General features: G+C 38.5%; 2 protein-coding genes and 2 non-coding genes across 4 annotated transcripts in view; 2 read left to right on the forward strand and 2 right to left on the reverse strand.

The window, feature by feature from the left end:
• Smp_018360 (hypothetical protein) overlaps window positions 1-16,445 on the forward strand; it is a 17,029-nt gene extending 584 nt beyond the window's left edge. The window contains exons 3-5 of the mRNA XM_018798944.1: window positions 12,368-12,774; window positions 14,418-14,629; window positions 15,846-16,445. Coding sequence (XP_018650782.1) covers window positions 12,368-12,774; window positions 14,418-14,629; window positions 15,846-16,128 — 902 coding nt within the window. The 3' untranslated portion in view covers window positions 16,129-16,445. The remainder of the gene's footprint in view (window positions 1-12,367; window positions 12,775-14,417; window positions 14,630-15,845) is intronic.
• Window positions 16,446-17,113: 668 nt separating this feature from the next.
• Smp_tRNA_00939_Gln_TTG.1.1 lies at window positions 17,114-17,180 on the reverse strand. Its single transcript has one exon. It is a non-coding gene (tRNA).
• Window positions 17,181-17,443: 263 nt separating this feature from the next.
• On the forward strand, window positions 17,444-17,510 carry Smp_tRNA_02246_Gln_TTG.1.1. The gene has a single exon. It is a non-coding gene (tRNA).
• A 529-nt stretch (window positions 17,511-18,039) lies between these two features.
• The window catches only part of Smp_132250 (hypothetical protein), a gene marked incomplete at both ends in the record, with an annotated part of 29,876 nt that continues 23,661 nt past the window's right edge, over window positions 18,040-24,254 (reverse strand). The window contains 3 exons of the mRNA XM_018798945.1: window positions 18,040-18,526; window positions 21,710-22,195; window positions 23,455-23,678. Of these exons, the coding sequence (XP_018650783.1) occupies window positions 18,040-18,526; window positions 21,710-22,195; window positions 23,455-23,678 (1,197 nt within the window). The remainder of the gene's footprint in view (window positions 18,527-21,709; window positions 22,196-23,454; window positions 23,679-24,254) is intronic.

Consider the following 24,254-nt stretch of genomic DNA (forward strand, 5'->3'; position numbering starts at 1 on the left):
GCTGCTTACGACATTCCGAAAACCGCCATTATAACTCCTTTCGGCCTCTGTTCTAGGGCTGCGTTGAGACCTGTGGAAAAATCTGCACATATTCGGATTGCACCATTAGCCTTCTTGATAACAACAATGGGTGCTGCCCATGCGGAATAAGAGACAGGGGTAATAACTCCTTCACGTTGAAGGCGATTAAGTTCTTCCTCAACTTTCTGTAATGCAGCATATGGTACTGGTCTCTTCGGACGAAAAACAGGTTTGACCCCAGATTTCAATCGTAGCGTTGTTTTCATGGCTGAGCACCGACCCAAAACAGGCTGGAAGACGGTCGAAAACTTCGTAACTAGTTCCTTTGAATAGGCTTCCGGGTCATGGGGTTGCTTTACTAGTTGATACACAGTGTTTAACGGGACGTCTGCTAAATGCAGTTGGTCAAACCAATCTAATCCAAGTAAATTAAGATCACCCGGTGCAATGTAACATACCCCAGTGAACGTCGAATCGCGGAAAGACACTTCACAATGTAGTTGACCTAACAAACGTAAGTAACTACCGCATGCTGTACGAGGCTTTTGTGTTGTTGTCGCCATACGTGGTCTGCCCATTTTAATCCAAGATTTTTGTGAAAGAATTGTCACGTCCGATGCTGTGTCTATTTGTAATCTAAATGGCTGCTCGTTAATATTAATGGTAATAAATTTTCTCACCTGGGGTTGAGTTCTGACAGGATGCTACAAGACTCAACGAATTCGTGCACGAACTGGGAGCAGACTTTCTAGTACTTCTGGGGCGATTCGGCTTTTTATTTTGGCAAAACCCATCTTTGTGGCCCACAGCTTTACACTTCCTGCAACGATGTTGTTTGTACGGGCAGCTTCGAACATAATGCCATGCACCACAGTGCCAGCATGGAGCAGGAGGATTCGTCTTTGTTTGTTGAACTGAGTTAGAGTGAGACGAACTAGGTATAGCTGGAGCGGGTTTAACAGGTTTCGTTTGTTGTTGGACTACATGTACTTCACGGCGATCAGAAACACCACGTTGAACCATGGTAGTGTCATGCTGCAGATTAACTAGACGTTGATATTCGTTAGCAATATCATTTAGAGTCAGCTTAGGGTCTTGATCCAATCGACTGAGCAACCGTGTTCTAATGTCACCGAACTTTTGCGATTGGAGGCTGCAGATGAGAATGAGGGCTTTAAACCGATCTTCAGTTAGCGACTTCAACCAAAAGCGTTCGCATTCGCGGTTGACAATGCCCACATGCGTCAGAAAATCGGTGTCTTCGTTCATAGTCAGCTTCAAACACCTGTAGCCTGTGTTGAACAGTGAGGAATTATCTCCGAACTGTTGGCTCAATGACTGGACAGTGTCTGAAAATGAGCGGTCGCGTGGGTTTAGAGGCAAAATCAGGTTACAATATTTATCAAGTTCACTAGGACCCAGCTTTCGAAGCAGCAAACGGACTTTCCAAGCATCATCTTGATTGGCAAAATCAAATTTGAATAAATCTTCATAACGTCGAAACCACATATCAAACGTAACATTAGATTCAGGATCGTAATGAAACTCAGAAATACTGCTGGCAATACCATCAACTGAAGGTGCAGTAGTGGTAGGATTGGAACTGCTTGGTTGGTTATTGGTCGTAATTTTTGTTTCTGTTAGCATCTGGATAAGTTTCATCTGCTGTTCGAGGAATAATTCCAATTTTGAAGGATCCATATTAGCACCAGCCTCGTCGCCAATTGATATATCTGAAGCTTACGAATTCACTAGTAGCGAACGGAACAAAGACACGTGACCAGAGACCGATAACTAGCTATACTGACGCGACCCAGTCCCAGATAACTAGAGTAAGAAGTCCAAGTTGGAGCGGGGAAGTTATATTCCGTAGCAGCCAGAAGCACAACAATCACATAAGGGAAAAAGTCAAGCGTATTTATACAGCAACAAAATGTCCTTAAGTATCGGTAATAAATAGCACACACAAAGAAACAATGGACCAATAGCGTTTAAGATAGTTACAAGTGGGAAATATGGTGTGAAGGTAAAAAGAGCACGTTTGGCGCGAAAACAGCTAAATTCAAATTTCCAAAATAAAATTACAAAATTGAGCCACTTATCAAGTAAGTTCTGGGGATTTGGCATCCCCAACACCTCCCCCTTTTAATAACGCACATTCTTCGGGTCCACTTGCATTCTGACTGTCTTTCGCCGTTGGCGCAGTGACCATCTTCGGGACCGTAGGTCGACCCTTTGTGTTCCTTCATGCGTTGGGACTGCCGGCAGATTAAATGTATCCAAGAGTACGTCCAGCGGAATCTTTACTTCGGTCGATGGGCGCTCTGGCGTTAACCGCTTGCGTAGTTGATTTCGATGTCTGGTCCACCTGTCCGCTCCCACCTCAACCTCGTACATGACTTCTCCTACCCGTCCAACGACACGTGCTTCGATCCAAGGATCACGATTTGCTCTGTAATCCCGAGCGAATACTGGGCATCCAACGTTGTACGTGGGTAGCTTCCGGGACGTGGTTTGTACTGGTGGTGTGGGTTTCGGCAGCATCAAGTTGTGGATGGTCCTCAACTGTCTTCCCATGAGGATCTCTGCGGGGGACTTCTGCTCCGGCAGCGTGTCGTTGGGGGTCGTTCTGTAGGCGAATAGAAAATTCTGCAGTGTTTCCACTGGCGTCCCCTCCCCTTTTGACTTAATCAGAGCCCTCTTGAACGTATCCACGAACCTTTCCGCTTGCCCATTCGATTGTGGGTGATAAGGTGGGGCGCGAAGATGCCTGATGGTTAGGCGTTTGCAGAACTCTTGGAACTGCGCCGAGGTGAACTGCGAACCGTTGTCGGATACAATCACTTCCGGTAATCCGTTTCGTGCGAACAACTCAGTCAGATGTTTCAGAGTCTGGGTGGTCGTTGGTGGAGTGACGGGAACAATCTCCGGCCATTTTGAGGCGTCGACCACGACAAGATAAGTGGTTCCGTTGACTGGACCGGCAAAGTCGATATGTATCCTAGACCAGGGATGCTCAGGCTGTGGCCATGGAACCGGCGGCACCTTCGCATTGGACTTTGCAGCTTGTTGACACTGAGCACATTTGTTTACTAGATCCACGATATGCTGGTCCATGAGGGGCCAGTAAGCATAGCTTCTGGCGATGGATTTCATACGCTTTATGCCTGGATGACCAATGTGGAATTGCTTCAGCACTCTCGGTCGTAGGGATTCTGGCACCACCACTCTATCTCCAAACATCAAGCATTCATTTACGACACATAATGAGTCACGACGATGGTAAAGCTGCTTCATGTCACCGTCAAGTTCAGTTGATGGCCAGCCATTAGTGACGTACTTCATCGTTTTCTTAATGATGGGGTCGTTTCTGGAAGCAGTTTGTATCTCAGTTTCTGAGACTGGCAAAGCACGAACAGCAGTCGTCAGGTAGCATTGCGCGTGGTCTTCTGTCGAAAGAGAAGCAATAACAGCATCTTCGTCGGTCGTAGAGTGTTCGCTGATGAGTCGTGACAATGCGTCTGCTTGACCAAAATGTTGGGTCCGTCGATACTGAATGTCAAAATCGTAACCCAAGAGGATCAAGGCCCATCGTTGGAGACGGTTTGCAGAGTGGGCCGGGACGCCAGACTTCGAACCAAAAATCGCAAGGACAGGCTTGTGATCAGTTAGCAGAGTAAATCTCCGACCATAGAGAAACTTGTGAAAACGACGCACTGCGAAGACTAGGGCAAGAGCCTCCTTCTCTATCTGGCCATACTTCTTTTCTGCTGGGGTTAATGTTCGGGATGCATGCATGATGGCTTTCTCCGTCGCGTCGGGGAACTGGTGTGAAATGACAGCACCGAGCCCAAAGGCTGAAGCGTCTGCGGCCACGATGATTGGCAAAGACGGGTCGTAGTGCGTTAATAGTAGTTCTGAACTAATAATTGTCTTTAGCTTACAAAAGGCATTTTCACACTCCTTTGTCCAGTTCCAGCTGATATCCTTATTCAGGAGATAATTCAGTGGGGCGCGTATATCATGCATCGATGGAACGAAGGCTGAGTAATAACTAACCAATCCCAGGAATGATCGGAGAGTAGAGATATTGGTAGGTGTGGGCATAGTTCTTATAGCTCGAATGTTTTCGGGATCTGGTCTGCGGCCTGCAGCATCGAAAATGAACCCCAAATACTTCACGGATTTCAAGAAAAGCTGGCACTTTTCCGGACGTAACCGGAACCCGTTGTCGCTGACGCGTTGGAGCACGGCTGTTGTGCGTTCTCGTAGCTGTTCCGACGTTGTGGCAACAATGAGAATGTCATCGAGATAAGTTGCGACCCCCGGGATACCTGATAGAATGGTATCCATTAGCTGCTGGAAAATAGATGGGGCGGTCTTGACACCAAACGGCAGTCGATTATATTGGAACAGGCCACGATGAGTATTAATAGTGAGTAGCTCTCTTGATTCTTCAGCAACTTCTACTTGTAGGTAGGCATCAGCAAGATCCAACTTCGCAAAGAACTTTCCGCCATTCAGCATAGTGAACAAATCTGCCGGGACTGGCAGCGGGTAGTGATGCTGTTCTAGGGCTGCGTTGAGACCTGTGGAAAAATCTGCACATATTCGGATTGCACCATTAGCCTTCTTGATAACAACAATGGGTGCTGCCCATGCGGAATAAGAGACAGGAGTAATAACTCCTTCACGTTGAAGGCGATTAAGTTCTTCCTCAACTTTCTGTAATGCAGCATATGGTACTGGTCTCTTCGGACGAAAAACAGGTTTGACCCCAGATTTCAATCGTAGCGTTGTTTTCATGGCTGAGCACCGACCCAAAACAGGCTGGAAGACGGTCGAAAACTTCGTAACTAGTTCCTTTGAATAGGCTTCCGGGTCATGGGGTTGCTTTACTAGTTGATACACAGTGTTTAACGGGACGTCTGCTAAATGCAGTTGGTCAAACCAATCTAATCCAAGTAAATTAAGATCACCCGGTGCAATGTAACATACCCCAGTGAACGTCGAATCGCGGAAAGACACTTCACAATGTAGTTGACCTAACAAACGTAAGTAACTACCGCATGCTGTACGAGGCTTTTGTGTTGTTGTCGCCATACGTGGTCTGCCCATTTTAATCCAAGATTTTTGTGAAAGAATTGTCACGTCCGATGCTGTGTCTATTTGTAATCTAAATGGCTGCTCGTTAATATTAATGGTAATAAATTTTCTCACCTGGGGTTGAGTTCTGACAGGATGCTACAAGACTCAACGAATTCGTGCACGAACTGGGAGCAGACTTTCTAGTACTTCTGGGGCGATTCGGCTTTTTATTTTGGCAAAACCCATCTTTGTGGCCCACAGCTTTACACTTCCTGCAACGATGTTGTTTGTACGGGCAGCTTCGAACATAATGCCATGCACCACAGTGCCAGCATGGAGCAGGAGGATTCGTCTTTGTTTGTTGAACTGAGTTAGAGTGAGACGAACTAGGTATAGCTGGAGCGGGTTTAACAGGTTTCGTTTGTTGTTGGACTACATGTACTTCACGGCGATCAGAAACACCACGTTGAACCATGGTAGTGTCATGCTGCAGATTAACTAGACGTTGATATTCGTTAGCAATATCATTTAGAGTCAGCTTAGGGTCTTGATCCAATCGACTGAGCAACCGTGTTCTAATGTCACCGAACTTTTGCGATTGGAGGCTGCAGATGAGAATGAGGGCTTTAAACCGATCTTCAGTTAGCGACTTCAACCAAAAGCGTTCGCATTCGCGGTTGACAATGCCCACATGCGTCAGAAAATCGGTGTCTTCGTTCATAGTCAGCTTCAAACACCTGTAGCCTGTGTTGAACAGTGAGGAATTATCTCCGAACTGTTGGCTCAATGACTGGACAGTGTCTGAAAATGAGCGGTCGCGTGGGTTTAGAGGCAAAATCAGGTTACAATATTTATCAAGTTCACTAGGACCCAGCTTTCGAAGCAGCAAACGGACTTTCCAAGCATCATCTTGATTGGCAAAATCAAATTTGAATAAATCTTCATAACGTCGAAACCACATATCAAACGTAACATTAGATTCAGGATCGTAATGAAACTCAGAAATACTGCTGGCAATACCATCAACTGAAGGTGCAGTAGTGGTAGGATTGGAACTGCTTGGTTGGTTATTGGTCGTAATTTTTGTTTCTGTTAGCATCTGGATAAGTTTCATCTGCTGTTCGAGGAATAATTCCAATTTTGAAGGATCCATATTAGCACCAGCCTCGTCGCCAATTGATATATCTGAAGCTTACGAATTCACTAGTAGCGAACGGAACAAAGACACGTGACCAGAGACCGATAACTAGCTATACTGACGCGACCCAGTCCCAGATAACTAGAGTAAGAAGTCCAAGTTGGAGCGGGGAAGTTATATTCCGTAGCAGCCAGAAGCACAACAATCACATAAGGGAAAAAGTCAAGCGTATTTATACAGCAACAAAATGTCCTTAAGTATCGGTAATAAATAGCACACACAAAGAAACAATGGACCAATAGCGTTTAAGATAGTTACAAGTGGGAAATATGGTGTGAAGGTAAAAAGAGCACGTTTGGCGCGAAAACAGCTAAATTCAAATTTCCAAAATAAAATTACAAAATTGAGCCACTTATCAAGTAAGTTCTGGGGATTTGGCATCCCCAACAGAATTATAGCGAACTGTTAGGTGACCTATATGAACCTTCATTTCCCTCATAATGTAGTCTCATTTATCAAGTAGAGGTTTTTGTATGAGACTTTCTATGCAAAGTTGTAATCGGCATCAAACCTATGGTTTAGTGGTTCAGATTAAATACGCTAGCCCATCAAAGTATGGTTTCACTCAATTAAGTACATAAAATTCATTTTCATTAAGTTAGGTCTCAATTTTGCAAATTTGAGTGTGGTTTTTATTTCGATAGTTTACTAATTTATATATAGTTCAATGACTTTTTGACACATTCTGAAGGTTCCCCAGGATACCAATGTTATAAATTACTTTCAATCAGTCGTTTGTTGTCGTTACCCGTATTTTGAGCTGAGGGTGTACATTACTGTCAGCTATAGAAATAAGAGTATTATAAGACTCATCCTTAATATGTGAATTCAACACACTGTGCTAAGTTGTTTAGTATAAGTGACTGAGGAGCAAAGCTTGTTCAACTCACTGACAAGGTAAAAGGAAATTTTATAAGAAAGTAAAATGATCTAAAGTGGTATTAACATTTAATTCGTAAAGGACAACGTAAATCTAAAGCCAGTGATCTGATATTGGCTCTCAACCTCATTACTATCAGCTTAACAGAAGTTCATTTTAGATCCCTAGAATTTAGTGTACATACACTTTCAATCCCTTTTTTGCCCCCAAAGGCCCTGGTATGCCCAAGTGTGAGGAGAGTTCGCTATCCCTCTCGAAATGCTCTCACATGGCTACGCGTATACAGCCAATGCAATGGAAAGTTCTACTCACTGCCTTCTCGCGGTGGGAGTGTTTTTACGAAATTGAGAGGACGAAGAGCATATTTCCAGCGCCTTAACCTGATTGATCGATATGGAAAACCCTGATTCCAAACCAATGGTGCACATTGGCTTCAGGATCCTGAGGCGACAAATGGCGTATCAACCTCTTGTTGGTCACCGACTACCATGGGACTGCATCTTCCAACTTTGCTCTGCTGCCTTATGGATTGGACATCTAGTTCAAAGTTTTGAGGTGTGACTCCCCCATGAAAACCACCTGTTTCGGTTTGTATACCCGAGCAGTATCATAGCTTTCACACAAATCAGTGATAACTACTACTGAAAAATTTCCTTTGCTTCAAAGCTCACTCAGACAAATCTTATGCACAATCATATGACAACATTCGTTTTTATTTCTCTTATACTGCGTCACTTATGTATTCCTCTTTATTCTCATTTCGCGTATTTTATCTTACAACTTATGCAGCAGCTCGCTCATGGTAGAGACTCTGTTCTACCTAAACGATCTCGAGTCACTGTGTGATGGTATGTGAATTCTTCAACCAAATACGAATACTGGCCCAGTCTTTCTGAAACCACATACACTATTCAAACTGGCTTCCTTCAACGTTCGCACACTAATGCAGATCGGATAACAGATAGGGCTGGCTATGTCTTTGGAAAGCCTTAATGTTGACGTTCGTTGTCTATCCGAGATCCGTATTCAAGACTCTAGTGAAGTACTACAAATTCGCTCTCCATCTGTCGCTTCGAAAAGCTTGTTTCACGTGAGCTTATCCGGGGACCCTGTGACATCTTCGTTTGGTTTTACCGGCGTTGGTGTCGTACTAAGCACCAGAGCTGAGGTAGCACTGATCGATTGGATCCCCATTACCAGTCAGTTATGTGCTGTTAGATTAGAAAGTTCCATCAAAGTGCGAAGAAATAGGTGTGAGAAACGATGCCTTTTGGTCATCTCCGCCTGTGCTCCGACAGATTGCAGCCCAGATGCAATTAAGTATGGGTTTTACGACAAGTTAAGTGTCCATCTATAGTGAGTGCGTTCGACAGATATTGTAGTACTATTTGGAGACTTGAATACTCAGGTCTTTCTTTCTGTTAAAGATAATACTCTTACTTTTATGAAGTTACAGCACGATCGCCACTGACTTCTATTCTGAGCCTTTTCTGATTACGTCTCAAGCCACTGTGTAACACCATTTCTAGGACCCCAAATAGGGAGTCGTGGAGGACAAACAGAAGTCAGTCCTGTATAACATTTTTTCATACTACGATACCATGCTATACACTAACCAACTCTTCACTTTTCTCAACCGGTCCCAGCGTGGACAAATAATGCACAAATTGGGATTATGTGGGACGACATTCATAGTACATGTCCAAGTCACCAGTATTTCGAGATGATGACACCAACTGATTTATCGTCGCCGTGCCCGAACACACGATGCTGGACCTACCGTTGTGTTGCCACTGCTTGTCAGCATTCATTCGGAGACAACGATGATCAAACATAGAGCCGTCTAACATACTCAACTCGGAGAGGTCAGGTTTCACAAGTATTGAACGAAACTGCTCTCACTGACGCGCTGTAGATTCGATCTGTCGCCACCAGATCAGCATCACAAAGGCACCAAAGATGATCCAGATTGGCATAAGCCGCTCTGGCTTTCACTATAAGTGAATTGATCTCATCACTCACGCCACCACCAGTACTTAGGCAGGTACTTAGAATTTTCGACCTCTATCCTCTCACTATCCAGAGTGAGTGCAGAATCAATGTCCTGCCTATCTTGTAAAAGTACTTGCACTTCGAAGGTGCAAGGCGCATACCATACTGACGGACACTGATTGTCAACTGATTAATTGTGGATAACATGACTTTGGTATCATCGCACAGTAAAACAAAACCATCCACATACTCAAGGTCGAAAAGTGTTTATCCAAGCAACAGATCCGCACCACTATTACCTACATTCATCACAGCTGTTTCCAGAAAGTCGTCGATGGCAAAGTTGAAGAGGAAGAGGTTGGGCAACCCCGCCTAACCCCACTGTTTGAATGGAACAGTAGAGAGAGGTGGTTGTATGCCATCACTCTGCCTGAGGTGTTAGTAAATAAGGCTTCCAAGATGTCAATAAAATTTTCAGGCACACCCTTCTTCAGTAGATACTTCCAGAGAACAGTCCTGTCCAATGAATGGAAGACGGCCCTAATATCAAGAAACACTATGATTGTTGGCCTGTGATAAGTATGACGGTGTTCTAACATTTGGCGGAGGGTGAAAATGTGGTCAATACATCACAGACAAGAACAAAAACCAGCCTGCTTCTCGCTAGTCAATCTTCCTCGGGTTTTGAACAATCTACGGAGTATGATGAAAACTTACAGTTTGGATGTAACCGAAAGTAGACATATTCCCCGATAGTTTTTACTAGATGACTTGAACCCCTTTTAAAGATGGGGATGACTATCGATTCATTCCACGATGTTAAAACCCTGTAATTGCCAGACATTTGTGAACAACTTAGTCAGTTCCATAACCAAAAAGTCGCCACCATATTTAAGACCTCCGGAGTTAAGTCATCTTAGCCCGGTGATTTGTAGCGTTTCAGGAGTTGGAGTTCCTTGCGAACTTCCGCCTCGTTTGGTGGATCAGTCGTCACCGGCCATGGGGGGCAGGACAAACTGGTCGATGTTGCTGGAGCAGCAGGCCAGTTGAACTGTCCTTCGAAGAATTCCGCCCATCGTCCAAGACGTCGACAGATGTTAGTGATTGACATCCTGTCATCCTCACAGATTGTTTCACTTACACCAGACTTCTTGCTGCCAGTGGCTCGGATGAGTTGGAAGAGCTTCCAGTAGTTTCCAGATGCAGCTGCTGCTTCCAACTCGTTACCATGCTCCGACCACTAGGCTTCTCGGTCCTTAAGCAGGCTTTGCACAATTTCATCACGTAACAGTCTTAGTTTGTGACTGAACTCGCGGTCACCCGGAGTAGATCGACGGGCCTCAATGAGCTGTGAAAAGCCTAAAGAAACCCAGCGCTAATAAGCGGGATGTATCGCGAGTCCTCCAGCGACTTCGCTTGCCATTTTCATGGCATCATGCAATTACAGGACAGCTGACAGATGCATTCCAAGTAAGGACTGGAGTCAGACAAGACTGCCTACTTTCCCTCTTTCTCTTTCTTCTGGTGGTGAACTGGATTATGAAGACATCGGCATCTGAGGGGAAGCACGGAATACAATGAACAGCTCAGAATCAACTAGAAGATTTGGACTTCTCAGATGATCTGGCCCTTCTATCTCATAAACACAAACAAATGCAGATGAAGACAACTAATGTAGCAGTAGCCTCTGGATCAGTAGACCTCAATATGCACAAAGAAAAAAGCAAGATCCTCAAACACAACACTGAGAACATCAATTCAATCACACTTGATGGAGAGACTCTTGAAAATGTGAGTTCTTTCACGTGTCTGTCTAGCATCATCGATAAACAAGGAAGATCTGATGCAAATGTAATGGCTAAGATTGGCAAAGCAAGGGCCGCATTCCTACAATTGAAGAACATGTGGAACTCAAAACAACTGTCAGTCAACATCAAAATCAGAATCTTCAATACGAACGTCAAGACAGTTCTACTATATGGAGCTCAAACATGGAGAACTACTACAACCATCATTAAAAATGCACAAGTATTTATAAACAGTTGTCTACGCAAGATACTCAACATCCGTCGGCCGGATACCATCATCAACAGCCTACTATGGGAGAGGACAAACTAGCTTCCAGATGAAGAGGAAACTAGGAAAAGATGTTGGTAGTGGATATGACATACATTAAGGAAATCACCAAACTGTACCACGAGGCAAGCCCCGACCTGGAATTTTAAACGGAAGCAGAAAAGAGGATATCCAAAGAGCACATTATGTTGGGAAATAGGAGCCGACGTGAAAAGGATGAATAAAAACTGGGAAGAATTGCCGAGGACAGGGTTGGATGGAGAGTGCGGGTGGGCGGCCTATGCTCTTCGAGGGTAGCAGGAGTAAGTAAGTAAAGTAAGTAATACATTTTCAGACGATGCTCATCTATACTTTTCGGTGGGATGGTAGCTAGCCTTGGACCTAGCTCGGTTTGATATTGAGTTGCAACACAAGCTGTAACCAACTTGGTGAGATTGACCCGTTTAAGATGATGAATTTGTTGGCCACTGAGACGTAAGGTAAGATTGGCGCAAACAGGGGCATGATCAAAGTATTATCATCTACTTCAAAAAACACTCCATATTGGTGGAGAAGTTACCGTCTAATCACTATCTTCAAATGTCATTCCTTCTGGTCACTTGAAGGTTAATGATTAAATTAATAGGTGAAAGATAAATCAATCTGCACAAGGAATCAGAATTTAATTGTTTTGAATAAGCTTTTTACATCAAGTGAAATCAGCCGTATTTATACGTTATTTTGCCCGGATACTAATCAATATCCGTACCATGAACTTCTTTACATAACGTATTCCTGAATGTTGGACACTTTTCAGTTTTGTTAAATCGAAACGAGTTTTCTGAAACACTTGGCAATAACATAGAAAGTAACGGACTATGCACGCTAGAATAATTTTGAAGTTGTCATTTAGCTGAAACAATTAATCAAAACTACCTAGAGACAGAATATCCTATTAAAATTCTAAGTAAATAAATTTTTTAAAAGCAACATATTGTCTGTAGTTTGATCTAATACACTTGATTTCTCTACGGGAGTTTACTGTGATGTTTTTTGGTACTCTTTGGTAGCAAAAACTCTTATTGATCCCCGTCTATTGAATTTAAATTGCCTTATTTATCTCGTGTCTCTAGGTAGTCATAATTCATTTACGTATTCGATTACTAATCATAGTCCTCCTTCTCCTGATAATTCTATTTGTCGTTTGGATATATGTTTACCTCGTTCGTTTTTAAGCCGAATATTATATCCTTGGAGTGTAACACAATCACTAAGTTTAGTTGATCAGCTGGAGGCTGGGATTCGATACTTTGACTTTCGTATTTGTGCACGACAGAAATGCTTGAACAAATGTAAAAATGGTGAATCTGGATTTTATTTAGTACATGGACTATACGCAAACCTGTTATCTGCAGAACTTCAGAGCATTCTTGGTTTCCTCCAAGCCAATCCGAGAGAAGTTCTTATTGTGGATTGTAATCATTGTTATTATTTTGAAACTGATGAACAGAAAGATTGTTTTGAATCAACTGTTTTAAAGGTAGGAATATATAGTTTGGCAGTATAGTAGAGTAGTATACAACATATTAATCAAACACAAACCCTTCTATGAAGTTGTCAAATTAATTTGAGTTAATCAGTAAATAAACTTACACAATCAAACCGTGTACACACGCTTATTTTATGTTGCAAATTGATTTCAGCTGACCAAAACTTCCAGCAGATTACTCATTGATACAACTGTCAATGAAACTACGAAATAAGTAGTATTGAGCATGAATCGGATAACAATTTAGCGTGATACATGTCTGTTTTCCCAAAACGATTCAGTTATACACATTATAAACACTACTGTGTACCAAAGTTTATGAAACAGATAAAATCTGGTTGCAAGATAAAAGTCACCATATTTTGTAGATTTAATACTGATTGTTTACAATGTCATATTTGCTGCGTCTTGATGTCGTAGGATCATATTTATTTCCATATAAAGTTGACTAAACAGTCTTTACATTAAAGATAAAAAACAAAAACCTTTTCCGAAAGCACATTCGTAACATATGTTGCACTGACTAATCGCCTTTCTACAAGACCTCTCATCCTCATAAAATTTCATGTATCGAGTATCCAAAAAAATGAAATATTTGTTTCGTGCTAGAAGCCAAGCTCTCTTGCAGAGTGAGGCTAGGTGTCGTCATCAGCGTCTGAGTGGAGATTGAGTATCGGTCCAATAATCTATCAAATACATACCCAACCTCATAACCCTTTATGAATTACTGGTTATGCTTTCAGCATTTATGAATCCTAAGCATGTGATGTCGTTTATAAACTTACTTTGTTGTAAAACTAGGTAGTTCACTGCTTTTTTAATTAAACAATCATCGACCAAGATTATTCTGAGGTAATCGTGAATATAATTAACATAACTACTACCTCAGCCAATATGGTTCATAAATTTGGAAAAAGAACTTGAGAATTTATAGTAGTACACCACCGGACTAAAGTGACCTCTCTTTTCAGTCATTGTCGTTTCTGTTTCATGTAGTTAAACTCCCATTTAAACAATGACTTAATTTTGAATTTGTCTGTTTATAGTTTGTTATTTTACTCTGAGTCACTTTAAAAAAAAACTATAGGAATCAGTGTCATAGATTTGTAACTCACAGGGATAATTTTGACTGTGTTGAGCATCGATTTCTTGATGATTTAACTTTTGTCATATTGTTTGTGTGAGTCTTGCATAAGTGTTTCTGAGAGATAATTATTATTGGGGATAGCTGAGTTTAATTTATGTAAACATGTTTTTTATTTTAGCACAGTGTGTAAATACTGAGTTCTCTCCTGCTCAAATGATTACTCAGCTTCAGTTGATTGTTGTCAGTCTATAAGTTGCAGTCATACTTACCCTTACAACGGGCAGATGTTGAGAGGCCAAACAATTTTTATTACGGGAAATCTTCTGACAATCAACAATTTCAGGTTTTATATACTAAAGGTATTTTCAAGGACTGCTGTTTTATAGTGGGAATTTGCCTCCGAGGTTTACTAACTTGAACGTGTAAATCTTCGGTTTCCACACGGTTTGGTTACAGCCCTATTCTGTAAATATGTAATGGTTTAGTAAACTGTATTACACCATTCATTTTCTTATTGCCTTAATGTGTTTCCTTTCACTCGTTCCAGATTTTAGATTCTATTATGTTCCCTTATCAAAAGAATATTCCAATACTAGAAGAACTTTGGAGTGCTAGCAAACAAGTCATATTTATATCGTGCCATCGAGAATCCCCTGAGAAGATCCATCCAAAATTTTGGCCTTCTAGTAGCATAAAATCATTTTGGCCGGAAACTGTTGGTCCACGAGCCATGATTTCATTCCTAAATAACCATATTAAGTAAGGTTTATTCATTTTTTTACTGATGTTGTCTTATTCACTTGTTTGTAATTTTCTATTTTATTTACACATGTCTTGTTATTAGTTTTTCGTTCTGACGTCTGTATCAGGTTCAGATTTGTTAGTTTGTCTCTTTGTTTTTCTTACTTGAGAGAAAAAATTAATGGGACGAAGATCAGTTTTTTTATATGTATCCTAAAGCATGTAGTTTTCCTGACTTAGCAACACGAAGCATAACTGTATTTTTTTTATAGTTTGTTTTTGGTGTTAATGCAAGTTGGTAAATTTTGAGAACATACCGTCATACAAGATGACGTAATTATCTTAGGATTAACACATATGTGAGAAAATAAGATGCAGTATTAAGCCATCGCTTTTAAAGTTGATAATGTTGCTTGTTAGAAAACATCATCATGGATGATCGTCAAGTACTAATCTATAAAATAAGCCTGTTATATACGGCGTAGGAACTAAACTACTTGTTCATTTAAATCAAAGTAGACCTGTGGTGTGTGCTTCTGATGTCGATAGATATAAGTAGTAAGTATCACCAATCGAAAGTGAAATGCCTGGCGGCAGAAGGTTAAGAAGATAGAAAAGAACGAGAACAGAGAACGGTTGGTGTGGAAATGAAAGAACATTGACGTGTGAGACAATTGTTTGACATTTTTCAAATGAAGTATTTACTGTACGGTTCCCAAATTTATTAAGATATTCTGTAATTTTGCATTAAAATACATTTGGTTGTCACAGCCTATGTTCTCGTTCACTACAGATCGAGAAGATATGTTGTTGTTAATCAACAGTTTCTGAGATTCTACAACTTAATCCAAAACGTGCTACAATTGGTTATTTGACTTTTACTAATGAATACTCCAATTACCACTGGTGTCGAGTGGTTCTTGGAATTTTTTCAGACATTTCCAAGTGAGTTTTAATATACTAAACTGAATATTTCACTTTACTTGTTCAACAGACTTGATGTTTTATTCAGTATCCAAACGTACAATGCACGAAATTCATAAACAGCTGTTAAGCGAAACATCAGATTGACTATAAAATAATAGAAATAAAAGTGAATGAGGACTATGAATCTGTTTATCAGCTATACTTTAGCGATACTGTTCGTTAGTTTGTTCGTCTCTAAAATACCTTATTTAATTTCAATGGAAAAGTCTAACTTTTGCCTTTATCATTTCTGATTGTTCCATTTCAGACCACATCTTCATAGACCTGATAATACTTTCTCTGTGCACCAAGGTGTTCTTACTCCATCTTTATCATTCATTTTACTTCATCCATTTGGTTCAGTTCATCATTTAGCTAAAATAGCTGGAAAATATTATCAACAATGGTTAAATAAACCAAATCAATTAGCTGGACCAGATGGTATTAACATTACACTTATTGACTTTTTTGCAACCACTTACCCAACATACATACGTGATGTTGTCTCAATAAACTATAAAACTTGGCCAAACGATAAAATATCTGACTAACGTTTTATTTTAATCGTCAATGCCTTATTACTTTTTGATTTTTAATTTTATTTATTCCTACTTTCAAATTCCCTGAGTTGACCGTTATTTTTTATAACTTCCATGATTTTAATTTTGATAATTTTTTATTTAGTGGACATATAGATTGAAAAAATATTTTGCTATTCATGATTACTTCTTTCTTTTTTTTGTAATATTTAAAGAAAAAGAATAGAAAAGCTAAAGAAGAGCTGTTTTCTTAGTTAACATACAAATTATGTCGTTTTTCAGAGATGCTTCCCTTCAGTATTCTTATTAAACTTCATCATATAAGTACTAGAAGATGCTAATCGTTTCCCGTCTTATTTTTGAGTGAATCAACTAATTTAGTTCAAGTATACAAATGTGATATATCTCATTTAGACCGAAATGATACTAAGTTTTTGTTTTATGAATACATTTATTAAGAGAACTAAAAAAGTTTAACACATGCTTTGGATTTGTCAAATGTCAGATAACACTTCAAGATTACTACATTGATCAATAACAATTTACGTCAGCCTCAAAAGTGGGCTGATAGCAAAAGACAATTTGACTTAATTGTAATGATGAAGATGATGATTGAAATTTTAAGTAGTACAGTGCTTAGTAGTCGAACATTAACGTGTCACAAATACTGTATTTGAAATGTTTGTTGGTATCCGTGATATATTACATATTATTGGAAAAAGGCATCAGTGATATAGGAGCATTCAGTTTTTTCTATTCTATAAAAACTGAACACCATATATACAAAACTATAAACCATCCTATTTCACTTATTATTCAACTTATAATTTTCTGTCATTATGCTGTTAGTGGGTAATATCGACCTGTCTGGTTGCATTAAAACTAAAAATTATCATGATAAGCAAAGGTGGATAGTGGCTAGCAGTGGAATCCAGGACGCGCGTTTCGTCCTATTTGGGACTCGTCAGCTGGATGTACCTGCATCTCAGAGTTGATGTTCACTCTGGGACTCGAACCCAGTACGTTTCGCTTCAAACGCCATCGCGTTATCCACTCGGCCACTGAGTTCTGACAGCCACTTGCTTGTGCGATGGGGTGAAGTTTAAATTCACTTAGTAATGTTTGTTTGAATCTTCCCATTGATGTTTAGGACTGCATTATAATGCTTGTGAATTAAGGCTATATCGAGGCAATACACACAGTATACACATATGCTAATAAGAGACTGATCAATTGCAGTCCTAAATATAAACGGGAAGATTCAAACAAACAATACTAAGTAAATTCAAACTCCACCCCCATCGCACAAGCAAGTGGCTATCAAGACTCAGTGGCCGAGTGGATAACGCGATGGCGTTTGAAGCGAAACGTACTGGGTTCGAGTCCCAGAGTGAACATCAACTCTGAGATGCAGGTACATCCAGCTAATACTAAGTGAATTTAAAAATTGTCATGTTCAGAGTATCTCCTTTTTCAGGAGATTTGGAATAGATTGGTGTGTTAGTTTAATTTAACAGTGTAACATGTAGCTTTTATAATTTGTTTAAGCATACCGCGTTATTATTAAATTGGAAAGTACAAATTGTTTCCTTGACATGATATTTCAACTTAATTGAACATAATAAATTATTGATACACCTGATTCTCAATAGTATGTTGTGTACACAACATGTTAGACCCTACCTGTGAAGCTTTTTCTCGTGACGTTGAAATACTACAGTATAGTGAAAGTACTTATTATTGACTTTTCCACTGATTACCTTCATATTAATTCTACACCATTTGTTTTAGTAGTAGTGTTAATATGCTATGATATGTCTGTCCCACAATTCTGATGGTCTATAAATTGATTGAAACTACAATAAAACCTAATTTCAAGGACTTATTATCATTTAATTGAAATCAAAATTATAAAAAATTTCCTTATTGAACAAATTGAAAATCAGTAGGTATTGAAAACCCTTGTTTAATTAATTGGTTTCTGCACTGGGCCACCTTTTTATCCAACTGTTGTTTTGACCATGGTAACTCTTCATAGCCTGTGAAAGACGACCCAATAAAACATAGTTTTCCCTGAATAATTATTAAACAGTCACCCGGTTTTGGTCGTCCATTATACCTTTTTAGTAATAATGGGCATTCCTGAGAGTTGTTTACATTATTATTTAAATTTTGCGCTATATCATAAATAAAGAATCGATAGTCTGCCATTCTCGTGGATATTGATGCACATGCTCCAGTACCTGCAATTTTGTATTTATCGTATAATCTTTCTGAGAAATGTTCAGTTGCAGTCATAATATGAATCTTATCGTCCACAGTACGACTACATGTTGGTAATGTGTTTTGTTGTTTTGTGTATAACTGGCAAAGAAGATCACATGTACCAATATGAATCCCATCTGGCAACCTAAATATAAATAAATCATTATAATTACACATACTAATATTTGTAACAGCATAACGATTAATAGAAAAGTATAAATCTGAATGTAATAGCTCTTTTCCTTTATTTTGTTATGGTTTATCAAAGCTAAATTGCAAAAATAGGCAATGTTTTATTACACTTGGAATTAAAATAAACTCTAACTTCTCTTAAAAGTTGTTGACTCTTGTATTTAAATAATACCAGTAATCGATTTTGTATTAGAATTCCAAATCAATTATTTTCATTTTGTCTATTTGTTATATCCCGTGGAGATTTATGAATGGTAACTGATATGCTTGAACTAAGTCGATTTCGCGGTAACGAACGAAAGACCAATGACACGATAAGCTAATCTAATCTGTTGTCCCAGGCCACGCTAACTAGATGAAGAAGTCCAAGGCAAAGTAGGGGAATATATATTCCGTAATCAGCCGAGTACAAGCGAGTCATAAGGGGAAAAACTCAAGCGTATATATACAGCAACAAATTGTCCTTGGGCATCATTATAAAATAGCACACTCAAAGAAGCAGTGGACCAATAGCGTTTAAGATAGTTTACAAGTGGGAAATATGACGTGAAGGTAAAAAGAGCGCTTTTGGCGCGAAAACAGCTAAATTCAAATTTTCAAAATAAAATTACAAAATTAAGCCATTTATCAAGTAAGTTCTGGGGATTTGACATCCCCAGCAGTAACTTTGAGGACTATTTATGGACCAATATGATATGTATATTTCCTATTGTATAATTGTAAAGTAAATAAACTATTCGTGTTCCTTTATTTTGACCTATGAACTAATATTATACGATTTACTATTCTTGGGTTATCCCTAGTACATTAATTACTGTTCCCCCTATTCATGGCCACACTTGGTCAACTCTGTACATAAATGAACCTTTGGAGTAAACTACTTCTCGTATATTTTGCGCCTTTTCCCTCGTGTACAAGTCGCTGTGTAGTTCTAGCTTGGGGGTTTCGAGACTAGCTTAGGGTCCGGATATGGCGTTCAATCAGCAAGACAAATCACTATTATTATAAGAAACTAAATATTTCACAGAACAGAAAGAAATATGTACTATCGATACACCAGAAAAGGAAGCAATGAGTGTTAAAAAGTGTTTAATTAATAACGGATAACCACTGAACTTTATTTAGAGATATGGAAAACGTGAAGATAAAAAACCAAAGAAACTACGGCAAATAAAAAACCTATTTTTATTCAACTTAAATTCAAAGGTGATGATGTCGTAGAATCAGTCAGTATATGATTAAAAACTGCATTGAAAAGAATTTATCCTGCAGTTAAACTGATTGTCCTGTTCAAAACAACATGTTCTTTAACACAATCGAAGGTCGATAGGTATACCTTTCATGTTACTATTAACTGTGTATACAAATTTACATGTATCTGCCTGAGCAGTTACATTAGTAGAACAGAAAGGGGAACCTACGTCCGATTCAAAGAACATATTCCCAAAAGTTTAATGTCGAATGGATTAAAAGCATTCAGCGGTGCCATCGCAAGACATCTTGACACAGAAAATGAACTCGAAACACTGAAGTCTTTCAAGGTGATGAACAAACAATCAAACTACAACCTCTTGAAATTTACCGAAGTGATGGCGATCAAACGTCTAAAACCAGATGTATCCAAAAAGAGGCAGTAATAAATCTTTCTTTACCCTGATAACATTAAACCCTTCTTTTACTCATTACGTCATTCATTAATTCAAGTCTTTTTGAAGTTTAAATTACATGATTGTCGTTTTTCTTCAATTCATAGCTGACTGATTTCAATTCATAACTTTCTTTATTACCATTATTCTGTCTTCAGTTTCTCCATTACACAATTGTCTAATGTTTGTTAACTCCATGAGTTCTAATCACTATTTCAATGTTCTGAAACTTCTCCTCCCAAACTTTATCCAAAACATAATTTTTTATAACCTTATTAACTTTATTGAAATCTCCGCTATATCATGATACACATATTCATCTTTAATCACCATCTTATGTATAAGTATGCCAATATCTGTAATAACTTTGATTTTAAAATATTATGAGTTGTAAACGAAATAAAATGGATTTATAATATTCTGCACCAATCTTCATTGTTGCTCTCTTTAAGTTAAGAAAGGAAAACATGTGTATGAAGTAAATTTTATTGTTCTGTGTTTATAGAATTCACATGGATGCTTTTAAATAAACAAGAGTCTAAAAATTTGATAAAACTATTGTTCAGAAATACTACAATGGGTAGAATTGAATAGACATTAGGTGTTTTGTAATAATGATTATATACTCTTACGTCTGCCAATTATCCATCAATTTGTAAGTAGTTCATAGTTCTACTAGTCAGGTTGAATATTTTACACAAAAATTTTTTATGGTCAGCGTTTTTTGGCGAGTTAGTTTTCTACAGGGCGGGGTCGCTAACCCCATGCCCAACCCTCCTTTTTTACCCGGGCTTGGAACCGGCAGTAACTCTAGAAGAGCTACAAGCGGAGTTTTACACGAAAATAGTACTATAAATTTCTCGTAAAATATTCATCTTCAATCAATCGAATAGTAATTCTCTCTGATTTAGCTTTTAGGTATTGGTTCAATCATTTTGGCTACCTTAGTAATCTCAATATTTCATTAAATCAGATTGCTGTAACTAGCAACATGCCTACACCATTTATCCTTACCTTTAGACTGATGAATTATCCTAACCTCAGTTATTTTATTATTCTTGTATGTGATCTTGAACATGTACGTTTGATGGTACGATGTGTCTATATGCTTGCTTGTATTTTTCGTAAGTGTAAATGTTAGGTCACGTTTTAGTTAAGTTGGATTGACGCATCGGTCCTCTCCATCTATTATCTCAATGTGTGCCTGAGCAAACGAATGACTGAAATAAATTCGTGTTTGGCTTTTCATTACCGCTGTCGCCCAAACGGCATTATTGTAAGTAGAGTATACGAGAGTAAACGAGTAATTAATGTTCATGGCTCATTCGTTCATTATGGAGTCAGAGCACGGGCTGGATAATAATCATACAATTTAAGGCTAACTCAGTCTAATAAATTTTCATTGATTTTTAAAAATATATAACGTAAGTACCGGGTACAAATTAAGTCAGGAATTCATTAAAGTACTTTTTTACGAAAATATGTCTTACCTGGAATCGTAAACGATAATCACTGCAGCCTGATATGATTGCATCAATTTATTCAAGAATATATCAAATTCTAAGTCAGTGATAGCCGGTGGTGTATGACGACTGCATCGACAGCCTTTATTTGATAACGTACTCAAAGTCGACAAAAGCTGATTGTCGAATTTCGATGGATTAATTAAAATGTCTATAAAAGCTTTTTCTAATGATTCATTTTCATCATGGTTTAGTTCAACACTGTGTTGTAATGTAGTCTCATCTAATTGTCTAGGTTTGTTTAAATGTTTAAAATATTTGTGGTGTTTTATTTCATTCAACCATGATCGAAGTAATATTGGACATGCAACTGGAAAAATATCTGCTGCATTAACAATTGAATAATGTTTCCCCATAATCATTTTTTGATTATTTTCAGTACTTAAGGACCTCGTCAAGTTTTCATTCATAAGTATTGCTTCAGAAGATTTGTCATTTCCTATGATCAGTGGTCTATAAATGAATTGTATACATCGTCATTATTTTCTTTAAGTGCGAAAAATCACATAATAACCATGTAATTTGTTCAAAAATGCCGTAACCATGATTTCGGTGTAAAATATTAATTTACAGCTTTATTTCATCTACTCCGCTTTTAACTGTCAGATATTACCTCAAGTGCTCACCTAATAAATATGACTTATTGTCGTCCAGAAAACCTACACTTATTTATTTATTCAGCTTTAATACTTTATAACAGAATTCAAGAAATTCTACGAAAAAGAATCAACTGTCAAGATACTTCTTATCACGATGACCATTCATGCACATTCATGCATAACTCTATGAAACTTGCCCGATTATGGCTAATTATGATAGTCTAGTGGTAAATTCATTTAGTGTAAGTTATAATTATCCGGTTGCCAAAAATCTGAGGAGATAAGTCAGGGTTCAGACCTGCAAGTCATGAATCAAAGGGGCCTTAACTACCAGATAAACACTTAACTGTGAAAGAATTTGGTTGTTTGCAACAACAGTGTAGTAGTTTTGTACTACTGAAAAGTAAAATTCGACAATGTATATCTATGTGCATTTACTATGGTTACCATTGCTAAGGTTAGTAGGACAAGATGTCAGTCATGTGTGGTGAAATTCATATACCCTACTTCTACATGAAGTTTGTGCTGATATTGTTCAGAAAAACAATGAAAGCTTCATTATCAAACCATCCAGCACAGAGAATGAAATCCCACAAAATTCATTTTGAGCTGCAAATCTGCACAACACTTTAGCTCATCTTAACAACACTGTTCTTTCGTGTGTATATTTTGCTAACGTGTAACCTCAAACAATTGTTTTGACTAATTCAAGTATACACCATTTGATTTACAGTTAGCTCTGAAATGCTAGGAAGGTTCAGTTCAATTGATATCGACCGATTAATCCTAACGTTTTGGTAGTGATAAAGTAATCAAGATGGAAGAAGTGTTTAGAAAGCATAAATAGGATCCCAAGCGTTAGCTATTTCTTCTAATTAGTGACCAGCGTAACGATTAGTTTACTAACTGGTAAAATGCAATTGTCGCCGTCTTTCAACAATGAACACTGCCATCTATTCTTTTTATGGTTTAAATGTATAAGTGAAATGAATAAAATGCTTAAAAAGTATTTACAGCACAGAAAATCAGTCAATTATGTAACAAATTACCACTGATCACTTTTCTACTTACAAACATATCATTTAAGCCCAAGTTTGTTTCAGTGACACTTACGCCTTATTCTTGTCGTTTGTAAAGAATGTATCCGGATATTTCTTTTTAAAAGATGTTTTGTTAATATTTCTTTCTGAAGTGGATTTCGATAATCTCATCGATTTTTGTTCGAATGAGTTACAAATAAGTTTATCAAAGTGAACCAATGAATTATAATCACTTGCTCGGTTAGCAGTTGATACACTTGTAAATGTTCCATATCCTTTTGTCATATAGTCAAGACTCTGGAGAACATATTTTACAACAATAAACAATTTTTATGAGATTATCAAATTTTTTGAACTTTAAACATCTAAGTTTAAGAATCACCTATAGATGTTTGTTTTCATCGCGAGCTTACTTTAGTTGAAGAACACTTGAAGACTCAAGTACATTGATAAGTTGTTTCTTTTTAGTTTAGGACTTCGCAATAGTGAGAGTGCCTAGTTGCTTTGCGGATCAAACCTAGGAACTTTAAACGTCGTGGTGAAAATCGCGACCACATACCTCTGAAGTGACAAATAATGGTCAACATTTATAGCTTCATTGGTTTCATGATACAGTGTAACCATTTCTGATATAGATGAACTATTTCAGACATGGTTTTACACTAAAAATCCTTGAAGCTAGTCACCAGTTAGAACCTGGTCATCATTAAAGTAAGGGATTCCTGAAGATTATCCGATTTCCAGTCAGTTTTCATCACGAACTAAAATTAGTTGAGGACGGCAATACTGGCTAATCATTCCTTATTCTCAAGTTATCTGGGGTAAATACGCTAGTTCTTTTGGACCAATCCAATGAAAAATTTGTGTTGTCTA

Source organism: Schistosoma mansoni, chromosome 3 (genome assembly GCF_000237925.1).
Source record: "Schistosoma mansoni strain Puerto Rico chromosome 3, complete genome".
Classification (NCBI taxonomy): Eukaryota; Metazoa; Platyhelminthes; class Trematoda; order Strigeidida; family Schistosomatidae; genus Schistosoma; species Schistosoma mansoni.